The sequence below is a fragment of the Euprymna scolopes genome, chromosome 25, assembly GCF_053919585.1.
Source record: "Euprymna scolopes isolate OS-2025 chromosome 25, ASM5391958v1, whole genome shotgun sequence".
Taxonomy (NCBI): Eukaryota; Metazoa; Mollusca; class Cephalopoda; order Sepiida; family Sepiolidae; genus Euprymna; species Euprymna scolopes.
The window spans coordinates 95,940,753-95,955,275 of NC_136506.1; the positions used below are offsets into that span (position 1 = coordinate 95,940,753).

The 14,523-nt window shown below is 33.9% G+C and overlaps 2 protein-coding genes across 5 annotated transcripts in view; one reads left to right on the top strand and one right to left on the bottom strand.

The window, feature by feature from the left end:
- LOC145247532 (zinc finger protein zfp-1-like) overlaps positions 1 to 14,523 on the bottom strand; it is a 142,053-nt gene that overhangs the window by 8,037 nt on the left and 119,493 nt on the right. For all 4 annotated transcript variants that reach the window (XM_080109364.1, XM_080109362.1, XM_080109363.1 and 1 more), the window contains 6 exons: positions 14,189 to 14,278; positions 11,373 to 11,484; positions 10,795 to 10,886; positions 8,896 to 9,128; positions 4,572 to 4,671; positions 1,480 to 1,619 (listed from right to left, as the gene is read on the bottom strand). In XM_080109364.1, the coding sequence (XP_079965490.1) occupies positions 1,480 to 1,619; positions 4,572 to 4,671; positions 8,896 to 9,128; positions 10,795 to 10,886; positions 11,373 to 11,484; positions 14,189 to 14,278 (767 nt within the window). The remainder of the gene's footprint in view (positions 1 to 1,479; positions 1,620 to 4,571; positions 4,672 to 8,895; positions 9,129 to 10,794; positions 10,887 to 11,372; positions 11,485 to 14,188; positions 14,279 to 14,523) is intronic.
- On the top strand, positions 6,585 to 6,959 carry LOC145247137 (uncharacterized; the record flags this gene model as incomplete). Its single annotated transcript, XM_080108781.1, has 1 exon — positions 6,585 to 6,959. A coding segment is annotated over one exon (375 nt), but the record flags the coding sequence as incomplete, so codon positions are not given.

Consider the following 14,523-nt stretch of genomic DNA (forward strand, 5'->3'; position numbering starts at 1 on the left):
TCAATATTTGCAACAGAGAGATGAAACTTTCAGGCCACGAATGCATAAGTTCAGTTATAATATAATTTGCAATCCCCTCTTATCCATCCAGACAGAAAAAAAAATAGGCAACATAAGGTCAAACCACAGTGGGGCAGGCAATAAACATCGCTACAGGTTGGTCTTGTTTAAATTGATCACACCATGTATAATAATAATAATAAGTAAACGTTATTCTAATCTTATGCAAAAATTTTCAGCGTCATGTATATTGAAAAAAAATTAATACAATTATGAAGGGGAGGAGGTATATACCAATTCTTTTAGGGAATCTATTATTAGTTATCTACTTATAAAAGATTCTTTTTTTATTATTAATATTATGAATTTGAGCCTCTTTTTCTTTTTTGATACAAAAAAAAAAAAAAAAAAACATTTTTTTTTTCATTTAAATGTAATTTAAACATCACCATTATGTTGCGTCTTTGTAATTTTTATGATTAAAGTTTTCTTAGAATGCTTACTTTTCTCTTCAAAATAATGAGGGAATTTAATTTACAATTAATTTGAAAACCGCAACAACAAAAAAACAAATTCTAAAACACGTGAAAATAATATTACATCTCTAAAATCAAAACAATATTTTTTGTTTGTTTAAAAAATAAAAAAAAATAAAAATAAATAATACCACCAATTCAGTTTAACCTTTGTTTTACATGCTGGGATGTGCTGGACAGCATTTAAAAATTGATTTCCAAACTAACCTATCTCTGGCCAGGTCACCATTTATCCCTCTTTCAAGTCCATTTTTTATCATTTCTTCCCATGTTTTTTCTTGACCTTCCCCTGCCAACTGAATCTGCTATCTTAACTGTTTTACATCTAACCCAAGAATTTTCATCCATTCTTTCAATGTGACCAAACCAACAGAGTCTCCTGTTCTGCATACATCTCTCCATACTGTCTCGATTCAATCTCCCTCTGAGGTCATCAGATTTAAGCCTGTCTTTAAGACTCCTGTTACACATGCATGATGTCATTCTCATACGATTCCTCTCCATGCAACGCGTTCTCAACTTTCACTGGTCAAGATTCCCTTCAATACATCATCTCATACACACAGCGATAGTATATATTACTAACAAAAATACCCACGCTTTGCTGTATGCTCGGGCACCTAAGAGTACAGCAAAGTCCCAACCTTAATCTTGAAAAATGATGTGCACCATCCCTAGGGGTGGGTGACAATTATGCCAGGTTTGGTCATGATCGGTCCACTGGTCTGAGCTATAGGACAGTTGTACACACAGACACATGAATACTACTACTTTATATATATTAGATGCAACTTTGTTCACTTTTGTAATAGTTTGAAAAATTAAAAGATCAATAAGGCATTTATATCATACTAATGGGGTTACCCAACGTTGACCGGGTGTGGAGAGATTTTATGGTAAGTGTATTGATCAACGGAGTCCTAGAAAAAAAAAAAAGACGTACTTGGGAATTGGTGGAATTCTGTTGATGTCTTGAAGAATCCAGAGAGGTGCCACTTAGTCCAACTGAATTCCGACTAAGAGAGGGTTGCACAGGGCTACAGCTTGATGGATGAACGCCATGACTACTTCCATGAAATGAGCCTAGAAAAGAAATAAAGTAGAGAATATTAGAAGTGGAGGAGGGGCGAATGCACACAGAAATTAATAGAAAAGTTGGTAAAAAAATATTTCTTCTATTTTGCAAAATTTAGATTTACTGTTCAATTTTGATATACAAACTAATTTAAATATTAGAATCTAAGGGAAGTAACTCTTTCTTGGGCATGGTTGGATTATTTTTCCTTGACTAAAAGATCAATATGGCATCTATACCATTAAAAATAACATTTTTAAGATAATTGGGGAAACTCTACTTTATATATGTTACAATAGAAAAAATGCGAGCATGAAAAGTAATTTGGTCAAAGTAAAGGACTAGTTATTAAAACTGGAAAAGAAAAGGACAAGATATTCTAGTAAAAAATATAATAAAGTTATAGCTTAAAATATTGCAGCATTAAGAATTGATTATAATTGATTTAAAAAAAAAAAAAAACTAATGCTGCAATATTTTAAATTATAATTTATTTTTTTTAATAGAATATCTAGTCCTTTACTTTTCCATGCTCACATTTTTCTATTGTAATCCATGATTTTTCCAGGCTTCCAATAAATTCACTTGTTCTTTGTTAAATTTCAGCCTTATTTTTTTGTCCCCATAAACGTAACACACATATGTAATAATAATGTACGGCACTCGTCTGCTTCCATAAAATTCCCAATTATCTCCCTTTCATGCTTTCTGTTTCACTTGTTATTTCTCTTTTCGCGATAGCAGTGAATTAGTAGAAACACTAGTCGCTGAAGCGACGTGGTTGCTATGGAAACCAGTCATAAAAACGTTGCTCATCTCCTTACATCTTTTTACAATCTTGAACACACTAAATGCATCATAACTTTTGTTTTACTGAACGAAAATTGAAATTTTTTTTCACAATATAGCTAAGAAGATGATCTACAAACTGAAATAATTGTTTGAAATTTGGTCGAAAAATAAGTGAGTGGTGAAGGTTTAAAGCAGTTCTAAATGACTAAAACTTCCACTTAACCATATATCCAAACATTACCGTGTTTGAATGATATATATATATAATTATTATTCACCACCCAAAAAACTTTTTCAATATTTGTACTGAAAAGCAAAATATGTGTCTTCACAGCTGAACATTTTGCTAACCGCATTTCATTTCCTCTGGTGATGTGAGCCATTATTGAAAATCCATGGATTAAGGAAATTAACATAACCCCCTTCTATATATTCCTTTTGTCAAACAAAGTCTAAACTCGATTATATGTGCCTATATTTTGATTTTCAGAATTTAACTTTAACCACTAAACTTATATTGCTCTATTCTTAAATATTGAGCTTTTCCTTTTTGGTTAGGATCACCCTGAAAGTATTACCTCAAGTAATATCTATCGGGATATTTCACCTGATTTTTAATCTGTGTCTTGTCTCGTTTATACATTATACATATATATATATATAACATCTTAAACTACAAAGATCCATGTATAAACCATATATCATTGGATTCTGTATGACCCAGAGCTTTGAAAAAAAAAAAAAATTTTTTTTTTTTTTTTTTTTTTCAATAAAATTAAAAATATTCATTCTTTCATGATCGTTATGGACCAAATTAGTGCATGAAAAGCTAGAAACAAAAAGAAAAAAAAAAAAATTTCATCATTGCTGAAATTTAGTCAGCTGGTAATGATTTTTCTTTTATTTCATTGAACCAGTTGTCAAAGAGAAAGCGATGGGAGTAGTAGTAATAGTAGTAGTAAGAGGGAGTGGGAGTGAAAATGCATTCAAAGGGCAATGGAATAAGGATGCGGATGCGTGTAAAGGGAGAGAAGTTTATATAAAAAAAAAAAAAATTTAAAAAGTATATAATCTTTGAAAACTTTTCTGAAACATGGCTCCTGGTTACACCAGGTATCCCTGCTAGTTAGAGCTAAGAATTTTTTTTTCACTTAAAATTATTTTCTGGATTTAGAAATGCATGTTTTTATATTTAACATGCATACGCATGCATACTGATCGCAAGAAGATACCAATCAGATCATAAATCAATAGTTAATAGAATCTATTATAGAAAAAAGTGCAGTTATCTGTTTGTGTGTGTGTGTCCAGCTTAAAGTCAGAAAATCACACAAGACACGTCCACAAAACTGATATTTTTTTTCAGCATATTTCATTTTCTCTATGGGTCTTTCTGGTGAAATTGTATTTAGATGGGGAGGAGAAATGAGCAGAGTGAAAAACAAGGGTAAGGAATAAGAGTTTGGTATTATCTGCATCTCGAACACATCTTTTTTTTCTACCCTTTGCATAAAACTAAATTAAACTATATATATATATATATATATATATATATAGATATAGATAGATAGATAGAGAGAGAGGGGAGGGAGAGATAGTTCACATTTTTTCTCTGTTGACCTTTATGGTGAAATGGTATTCATGTAAGAGAGAAGGGAGGGACTAGAAAGGGAATGAGGAGGGAAGTAGAGATAGAAGTTCTAAAAGAAAGATGTTATACATTTTTTTAACCTTCTGGTCTGTTGCCCATAACGCTGGGTAGGCAAGCTATTAATTAATATAAACTAGCAGGAGTAGCTGGCGTAGTCCAGTCATAAAATACACTTAGAAATATTTTAATTCTTGCAGATTTTGTATACATATCATAGAGTTAATGTTCTATCGATTTTTATATATTATAAAATTGTGATTTCAAAAATAAAAAAAATATATCCATATTACTTGGGTGCATTAACTTGAATAGAAACTGAAACGAAAACTTATGAAAAAACATAACTTGAGTTCCTTCAGCTATAATCGAGACCGAAACTTATGAATTCTTGGTAAAATTATTTATTACAAGAAATGGAAGTCCATAACAATTAAATGACAGTCACTCGGATATAAGTGTGACACACAAAATAACACACACGCTATCCTATCAATATATAAATAATAAGACTTCTTACCATTTGGACTTGAGATGTGTTGATATCCTGGGGTTGAAGATTGCTGATGACCAGGACTATGATTTGATGGGGTGTGGCTGCTACAATTACTACTCATGTCCTGCAAGAAAAGCATTTCCGATGATGATCGGGGTTAAAACGAGAAAGAATTTAAAAAAAAGAAGTCTGATTGAACCCAAACATGCTAACAGTCTCATCACAATAAATAATTAAAAAAGTTTCTCAAGTGTTAAAATATGCAGCTTTTAATTGTTGTCGTTTAAAGCTCTATCTAAAAGAATATTGAAGAGTACCTGCAAGACCCACTATCTTGGATCATGTCTGTCCCCCACTCCACCCCGATTACAAGAAGCTGATTTTTTTTTTTTTTATTATTATGTTATAAACATCATGCTGGTATATAATAAATAAATACATTAAGTATTCAAACCTATCTTCATAAGAATTCAAAAACCTACAATTATTGTCCATGAAAGCGATAATCATATTTTATAATACTTATACCATTTTATCCTACAATGCTAATTCTTGCATCATGGAATTTAAATCGTTAGCAGTTTTTCTGGAATGGTGAAAAAAAAAGTTCTCTTAGCATCGAACCGATTTCACACGCCCATTTTGAAATCATCTTTTTTTTTCCTCCAATGTTTTTTGTTCATTTGTTTTTGGCGACGGACAACGAGTCATAATGAAAACTGGACTGATGATTGCAAAAGCATAAAAAAAACTAGTGTTTCTAGGTATAAAAAAGAATTATGAACATACATATTTCTGTGGAAATATATTTTCTTATAATTAATACCCATCCTTATTTAAGAAGCTCAATGTAATTACAGAGGGGAGAAGGTGGGGGGAAGAGGAGGAGAAGGGAGAAGAGGGGAAGACGGAGGGGGGAGAAGGGGGAAGAGGGGGAGAAGAACGGGGAGAAGAAGAGGGGAGAAGAAGGTGGGAGAAGAAGGGGAGGAAAGAGAAGAAGGTGGGGGAGAAGAAGAAGGTGGGGGAGAAGAAGAAGGGGGGGAGAAGAAGAAGGGGGGGAGAAGAAGAAGGGGGGAGAAGAAGAAGGGGGGAGAAGAAGAAGGGGGGGAAGAAGAAGGGGGGGAGAAGAAGAAGGGGGGGAGAAGAAGAAGGGGGGGAGAAGAAGAAGGGGGGGAGAAGAAGAAGGGGGGGAGAAGAAGAAGGGGGGGAGAAGAAGAAGGGGGGGAGAAGAAGAAGGGGGGAGAAGAAGAAGGGGGGAGAAGAAGAAGGGGGGGAGAAGAAGAAGGGGGGAGAAGAAGAAGGGGGGAGAAGAAGAAGAAGGGGGGAGAAGAAGAAGAAGGGGGGAGAAGAAGAAGAAGGGGGGAGAAGAAGAAGAAGGGGGGAGAAGAAGAAGAAGGGGGGAGAAGAAGAAGAAGGGGGGAGAAGAAGAAGAAGGGGGGAGAAGAAGAAGAAGGGGGGAGAAGAAGAAGAAGGGGGGAGAAGAAGAAGAAGGGGGGAGAAGAAGAAGAAGGGGGGAGAAGAAAAAGAAGGGGGGAGAAGAAGAAGAAGGGGGGAGAAGAAGAAGAAGGGGGGAGAAGAAGAAGAAGGGGGGAGAAGAAGAAGAAGGGGGGAGAAGAAGAAGAAGGGGGGAGAAGAAGAAGAAGGGGGGAGAAGAAGAAGAAGGGGGGAGAAGAGAAGAAGGGGGGAGAAGAGAAGAAGGGGGGAGAAGAGAAGGGGGGAGAAGAGAAGAAGGGGGGAGAAGAGAAGAAGGGGGGAGAAGAGAAGAAGGGGGGAGAAGAGAAGAAGGGGGAGAAGAGAAGAAGGGGGGAGAAGAGAAGAAGAGGGGAGAAGAGAAGAAGGGGGGAGAAGAGAAGAAGGGGGAGAAGAGAAGAAGGGGGAGAAGAGAAGAAGGGGGAGAAGAGAAGAAGGGGGAGAAGAAGGGGAAAGAGGAGAAGAAGGGGGGGGCAGAAGGGGAAAGAGGGGGAGAAGAAGGGAAAGAGGGGGAGAAGAAGGGAAAGAGGGGGAGAAGGGGGGGACAAAGAGGAAACGGACGACGAAGAGGAAAAAAAGGAGGAAGAAAGGAAAAAAGAGGAGGAAGAAAGGAAAAAAGAGGAGGAAGAAAGGAAAAAAGAGGAGGAAGAAAGGAAAAAAGAGGAGGAAGAAAGGAAAAAAGAGGAGGAAGAAAGGAAAAAAGAGGAGGAAGAAAGGAAAAAAGAGGAGGAAGAAAGGAAAAAAGAGGAGGAAGAAAGGAAAAAAGAGGAGGAAGAAAGGAAAAAAGAGGAGGAAGAAAGGAAAAAAGAGGAGGAAGAAAGGAAAAAAGAGGAGGAAGAAAGGAAAAAAGAGGAGGAAGAAAGGAAAAAAGAGGAGGAAGAAAGGAAAAAAGAGGAGGAAGAAAGGAAAAAAGAGGAGGAAGAAAGGAAAAAAAGAGGAGGAAGAAAGGAAAAAAAGAGGAGGAAGAAAGGAAAAAAAGAGGAGGAAGAAAGGAAAAAAAGAGGAGGAAGAAAGGAAAAAAAGAGGAGGAAGAAAGGAAAAAAAGAGGAGGAAGAAAGGAAAAAAAGAGGAGGAAGAAAGGAAAAAAGAGGAGGAAGAAAGGAAAAAAGAGGAGGAAGAAAGGAAAAAAGAGGAGGAAGAGGAAGTAAAAAGAAGAAAAAAACAGTAAGAAAATGGAAAGAAAAAAGGTGAAAGCAAAGAAAAAGCGAAGGGGGGGGGGAAGAAAAATTTCTAACAACAAACAACTATCAAAACTGCAATTATATTTTTCTATGAATATTACGCCAATGTTATGTCGCAGATTTGCATATTGATTTTAAAAAGCAAGTTTTAATAATTGTGTGATATTATTGATTATTAATGTTATTGTCTGGCTTTAAACTGTATAAAAACAACCTCACATCTAAAATATTTACATTTTTAAAAGATGAAAAAAAAACTTATTTTGTTTATGCACATTAAAATTCAGGTTGAGTTTAATTTAAAAAACAGTAAATATGAACCAAATGCTCTGAACAAAGGGACAGCTGGTCCAGTAATCAACCCCACCCACCCACAGATTTTTAACATACAAGAAGAAATCGATAAATACATTTATGAACGTATAAAAAGATAAATCAAATGTAAAACAGAACAAATACTTAAAATAATTTATAATCCAAAACATCTGGTTTTGTTTAGGTGCGGGGGTGGAGGTCTTACCTTTAAAATAAAACTGGAAGGTATGTAGAGGAAGGGTTCGGGTTTGAAACTCAGTTTTTTATTACGTTTCTCCATGTTGCTATACACAATTTAAAATGTAATAGTTTTCTGAATCGAATAAAATATTGTCGAGCCAAACAATGTGCGCATTGCTGTACAAATTTGTCGGTAAATAATTTTTAAGATCATTATGTCACGTAAGACAGAAAATTTAGTGTGCATCTGCGTATCAAAATTAGGAGACAACTTCGCATGCGTGTTTGCGCTTGCAGTTTTTTTTCTTGTGTCAACAACAATAATCAATACTTTTATTATTTAAAAAAAATTCTTTTAATATAGTGAATACTAGCAGGCTGCCTGGCGTTGCCCAGTCATAAAATATACATAAATATATTTTAATTCATAGAGAATCTGAGACATGCACATTGTTTTTTCTAGACAGTTCACTTCCTTTATGTTAAAAAAAAAAAAAAATAAAAAATAAAAAAAAATACTCGAGCTGAGATCCAAACCAAAACCTAAAGACGGAGCAGAGTACAATAACCATTTCGTCAGATTGACATGATCTTTAAAAAGTGTTTTCAAACATACTTATTCTTAACATAAAGAATCTGCCATTTGAACAGTTCATGCATGCGCATTTGTGAAAGTTGACAAACAGGTAAAAAATCCCCCCCCTCGCACGTACCAAGTTTTCAATTTTGATCACTTAGTTCTTTTTAACCAGACGAAGACAGATTAAAAAGTTTTCCACATGTCTGAATAACCCTATATACCAAATTTCAAGTCTGTAAATCAAAATTCGTTGAGTATATAGGTTGAGAATTGTCCTCTCGCACATATTCTCTCTTTTATAGATATATAGAATATAAAATGAAACAGCCCGTGTGCAAAGCCTGGGTGCGTTTCTATGGAACAAACAGAATTTTAAATCGGCACACTCAGGTTGTTATTAATCCCTTAGCCACCATCACCTCCAGTATCTTTGAAACGTTATTCACAATTTAAATTTATGTGTATGGTCAGGGATGTGAATAATCAGCGGCAAAAAAATCTGAATTATCGAGATGAAATTTTCCAACAAGGATCCCCCACCACCACAGGATGAAATTTAACGTAATCTTGTTAGACCTCCTTTCCCCACAAGACATGGATGAAAGAAAATGTGAAAACTTACTTGTGCTAATGTGGATTCGATACAGCTCTGACTTGTGAAATGTTGTGAAAGACCACACGGCGATTCGATACTTTTACCCATCAATTGCGAACTGCTGAGTGCAGGCAGTGGCAGAGCCAGACGGGCATTTAGAGCCAACAGGTGATCACGACGAGCAGTCAAGGTCTTGATGTAGTCTTCCAGTCGCTGGTTCTCTGTCTTTAGTTGATACAAGAAACTTAGAAGGGAGGCAACTAGAAAAGTGGAAGGAAAATAGAAAGGACACAAATGATAATCATTTCAAAGCAAAAACTAATCAAACTATTTTGTAGTATATAAATCTTCTTTTCTTAATTAAACCTGAAACATAACCAGACGATGCTATTTTTGTTTAATTCATACCTTTTTAGCTCAAAGCAAAAGTGTAGTATCTGTTCTGATTCTATACTTAATTTTTTCTTCCCCGGGTCAGTGAAAAAGAAATTCTAGACCAGGGGGTCTCCAAAGTTTTTAGAGCTATGCAGGCCAAAATAAAAAATAAATAAAAAATAACCTGGACGGGTTGTATACGGTTGTACTTTTTTTTTTTTTTTTTTTTTTTTTTGTGAAACTGGTTCTCCAAAACCTCATTCTTTTAATCATTTCTTGAACAAAAAGAAAAGTACAACACTATTTTCACAGATTTCCATTTTTTAAATTTTTTTCCTGAATATTATGTTTTCCATAAGAGCTCCGCATACCAGATTAAAGATTTTGGCAGGCCGTATTTGGCCTGCTAGCAATAGTTTGGAGACTTCATTTCTATACTGAAAGGAATTTTTTTTTTTCTAACTGGTTGGTTATTTTGTTTAGTGTCATATCAATTCTTTTGAAGTCATTTAATAGCGGATCAAGTAATTTTGCAAGTTTTTATGCTTCAATTTCTTTTATCTTTATTCATGGCATTTGGTTTGATTGTTTTGTAGAAGAAAAATGCTGCTTTTGTTTCTGGTTTTGGGAAAGGAGAAAAACAAATAACATTGGTGTTTGAGTAAGGAAGACAGCATCTTCAAACTGTCTAATCTGGTAGCACCAATCTCCAAACTGAAGTTTCCCCCACATTAAAAATTGACCTTGTTGTGTCTAACTCTGACCTTGAAGACTAAACAACTGCATAAACTTTTCTTTTTTTATTTTTTTTTTTTACTTTGTCCTTTACTGACCTCCCACTTGTCCTAACAAGAATGATGCCATCACCCATCACTAACGATCACTCATCAACTTCTGCTGACAACTATTGTAAACCCCACATTCCACCCATCCGTCTTCATTTTTCACTACTTTTTGCTCTTTTTCCTCGGATTTGTCCACCATACAAAAGGGTATCAAAAATCTTTTACTTTCAAAATCATATTATTATTAAAGAAACACAATATTAATTTATTAAAAAGTTTTCCATTTGATTCTGTCTCCATATTTTACAGTTTGTTTGCTTGTTTATACATTCTGTTGAACTTCTCCCTATATAAATCTTATACACAATACATTATATAACATTGTGTTTTTTTGTTGTTGACACTTACGTTTCCATTAAATAAACAGTTAATTTAGCTCCCAGGGTTAGGAATAGGTAAAGAGAACCACAAAATTAAAAATGAGATTTATACAGGATTTAAAATCGTGTTGGTCAGTCATTTGGTTTGCTGCAGTAAAGTTGACAAGTCTTTCATTACTAGTTTCTAATTGCAAATCGTCCAAGAATATGGCTCGAGAGTTTACATGTGTTATGGCAGTTTAACATTTTAGATATTATAATAGATTAACTGTCCTGTTCCTTTAAAAAAGTGAATTTTAAGATTTTTCTTCAAAATCAAAACAAAGATAGAGACAATACTTTTTCTTATTTTTAATAATTATTCTAAGAAATTTAGAGAAACTTACTATCAAAATGTTGACCTTGTTCCATCAGGAATTGTGACCCTAAGTCCCATTGGTGCTCTAGCAACTGTTCCATGGTTTGAGCTAATCCATTTCTGAAAAATTCAAAATCGTGTTTTTAACAAAAAAATTAAATCCAATGAGTTCATATAGCGTAAATATTGAGAAAAGTTAAAAGGAAAAAAAAAAAAAAGATTAGAAACGGTTTAAGTTGGGGGGGGGGGGAAACAGCAACTGCTTAAGTTATGAAAAAGTAAAGATCAGACAGTTGCTATTTTTTTTTTTGTTTTTTTACAAAAAAAAAAAAAAAAATTAGAAACGGTTTAAGTTGAGGGGGGAAAAAGACCAGCAACTGCTTAAGTTATGAAAAAGTAAAGATCAGACAGTTGCTATTTTTTTTTTTTTTTTTTTACAATAAAAAAAAAAAAAATCAGTCACTGTAAGGCCAGGTAATCAGTCGCTTTCTGCTTCCACAAGTCACAGAACAATTATTTTATGCCAAGCAAATATCAGTTGCTGTTTAAATTTGGGCCAAAAACATCAGTCACTGACAGCAAAAACTGAAATGATGAAAAACTTACCCCATGTTCTCATCTGGCATCTTTACATTGTGAATAGAAGGAAAAATCTTTGGAGGGCCTAAGAGACATCCAATCCCAGCTGGGGCTGCACCTTCATTTGCTAATGTTGGAGCTTTAAAAAAAAAAAAAAAAAAAAAAAAAAAAAAAATTTCATAGAATAGACGGGCTTTGGTATTTTGGTTCTGCATTTCAGAAATTGAACATCATTGTTGTGTTCATACACACTAACTTGCAGTGAACGATGCTTTTAAAGAGTATCAGCCAATAATCTTATAGCCAAAGTCAGAAAAGTTGCTATTTCAGCAAGAACACCAAAGCTTGATGTCATTCTTAAAAGTTGGAAAAGGAACCGAGGTAACACTTACAACATAGAAAAACAGATTGTTGCATTGAAGCCTGTCTGACTGATATAGCAAACCCAAATGTCAGTTTTTCAAAAGCGCAATGGATGCAACTTTATTAACTGGAAGACTTTCTTAAGCTTCCTTTTCAGGTGACAAAAAAGCTTCCAGAAGAGGATCTCGTTCCTGGGATGTTCTTGAAAGAGTGGAAAATGTTAGAACATTCCTTATCCAGGGATAGTGCTTTGCTTGCAGGAACAATGTGCGAGTCAAGTACAACTGCTTCATAGTAATATTCTGCTGGACGGAGTATATGTAGACGCAATGAATAGTGTTGTTATCTGAAACTCAGAAAGATGAAGAAAAATCAACACTTTTTGAGCTTTTTTCCCCTAATATTGTAATGGAAGGCTTATGAGAATGGACAAATGCAATAATAGATGGTGGGGGGGGGGGGGAAACAAAGGAAAAAGAATATATAGCTTGAAGTGGCAATTGCCATGGAAGATTTGAAAGTGCTCATAGGCTGGTAAATGATCACGAGCATAAATAATACCACACACATATATACAGGACAGGCTCGCAACGTCTCTTCTATGGGAGAGAGGTTGCAGGGTAGAGAAAAGGGCATCCTCCACTAAGCCACGAAGTCTATTTTGTAATCTGTCAAGGCAGGATAGGCTGTTTTTAGCAGCTCCTGCCCAGATATGGCAACAGTATTCCATCCTTGGACATTCTTGGCTTTTATATAGATAGAGAATTGCATCAGTAGTGAGATATTATCTGAATCCTTAAGAGGAAATTTTCAACAAAAAGGAAGATATTATGCAAAGCTTTCTTCATATAAATAAATTCATATATTCAAACCTGATTAAAATAATGCTTATAAAAATTAAGGAATATCTTAATAGTGAATTGTAAGTGTGGAAATAGAATGCTGAATTTAATATGAAGATTTTAGAATAGTGCAATGAAGAAATTAATAGGTCAGCAACTTAACTTATATAAACTAAACAAATTATAACCTAAATAATGGAAATAGAAAAAAATTGAGTTTAATAATCATTATTGATAATAAACAAACACCAGAAAAAGTTCAATATATATATAACAGAAATATTTTATTGGAATACCAATAAAATAATGGTATTTCAATAAGAAGCAACCCATGCTACTACAGACCTTTATAGCTTTTTTTCTGTTTTTCCTTTGATCCTCTTTCCATAAAGGCAATATTATCTTTTAAAAAATTTCTTCTTTGTATATGCGTCTTTAATCCTCTCTTCTGATGAGACGCATTTGGCTTCGAAATGCCATGGCTGAAATAGGTTTCCCTATCACTAAATATTGTATTCCCTTTTGAATCGATAGCATAAAATTCCATTGTAAATTTTTTTTTTATTCCTTTGTAATCTTAACTTATTCTATAAAGCTGGTTGAGTGTATATGTGAGTATATTTATCATATTATACCGGTGAATGTAAAGAAATAATATATATGAAAAGCAATTATAAATTGCTTGCTGAATAGGTGTGAGAGGCTGGTATATGGATCTGCAGAATAGATTTCCGTCAAGGAGTCAGAGTCCAACATATCAAAGGAGTCGGAGTCGTTATTCTAGGAGTCGGACTTTTACCATCCGACTCCACAACCTTGTCTCACACACACACAGTGGTGGGACGATTAATCAGAATCGAAACAAAATATTGGTACTTTTGGGAGTATTGGAACCAGTAGCAGAAAATATTGTCCCTATTTTCTGATGCTAAGAATGATTAGTTTTATTTTCTTCATTTCTTTGTTTAAAGTAATTTTCTATGGTTCTTATTATTGATGAAACAATATTTCATGATCTTAAACCACCAATAAAACAAAAATTTACAGGTAACACCCATAAGTCTATTTTTACATTTGAAAAATATACGCACGCGGACTCTGATCCCCCCCCCCAATCACTACACACACACACACACAAAAAAAAAACAAAAAAAAAAAAACTCTTTAATCAAAAATTTTAAAACAATCAGAATTGAAATCAGTAATTGTATCAGAATCAGGAAAAATATTGGAATCACTAATAATATATATTATATTTTACCATATTTAGTTTAAAAAGTACAAGGCCATTCAGAAATTAATAAGCAGCAGTGGAAAAAAAAAAAAAAAAAAAAAAACTAGCAAAACTGGTGTTCTGGTAAATTCAGCGAAAACAATAAATGAAAGATTATTTTGTTTGTTACTTTAATAAACTCTTATTTAAAAATGGAGAGGGGATATTAATCAAATGAAACTGTTTATCACATCTCCTTGTCCACATTTTTTTTTTTAGTTATTTTTATTCCTTCCACATTTCTAAATTTGATTTAAATATTGCATTTCTAAATTTGATTTAAATATCGAAAAGAAAATTCAATTATATCTGGCAAAATGTTCAAAAATCCAATGAGAACTGCTTGTTCTTTTTCGTATACTTACGTGTCAGATTAGGAGAGGTTCCCTGTTCCATGTTGACAGGTAAATGTGCTCCTGGCATCACTGATGTGAATGTACCATTATTTTCTAAATCTTTAAATAAAATAAAAATTAAGTGTATCAGAATATATACAGGATGTATCTTTTTTTTTTTTTAACACAAGAAACACCACTTATCAAGGCCCAGAGGCTACTCGAGGATAACGGTTAATGGGTATACATTAGTCAATATGATTATAGCGTAGTAAACATAAGTAGTGGAAATTTTGTAAATTGGATTACTTAGGGAGACGGTTCATCAAGAACTTGTTTACATTGGACTTGAAGACAATCAGATT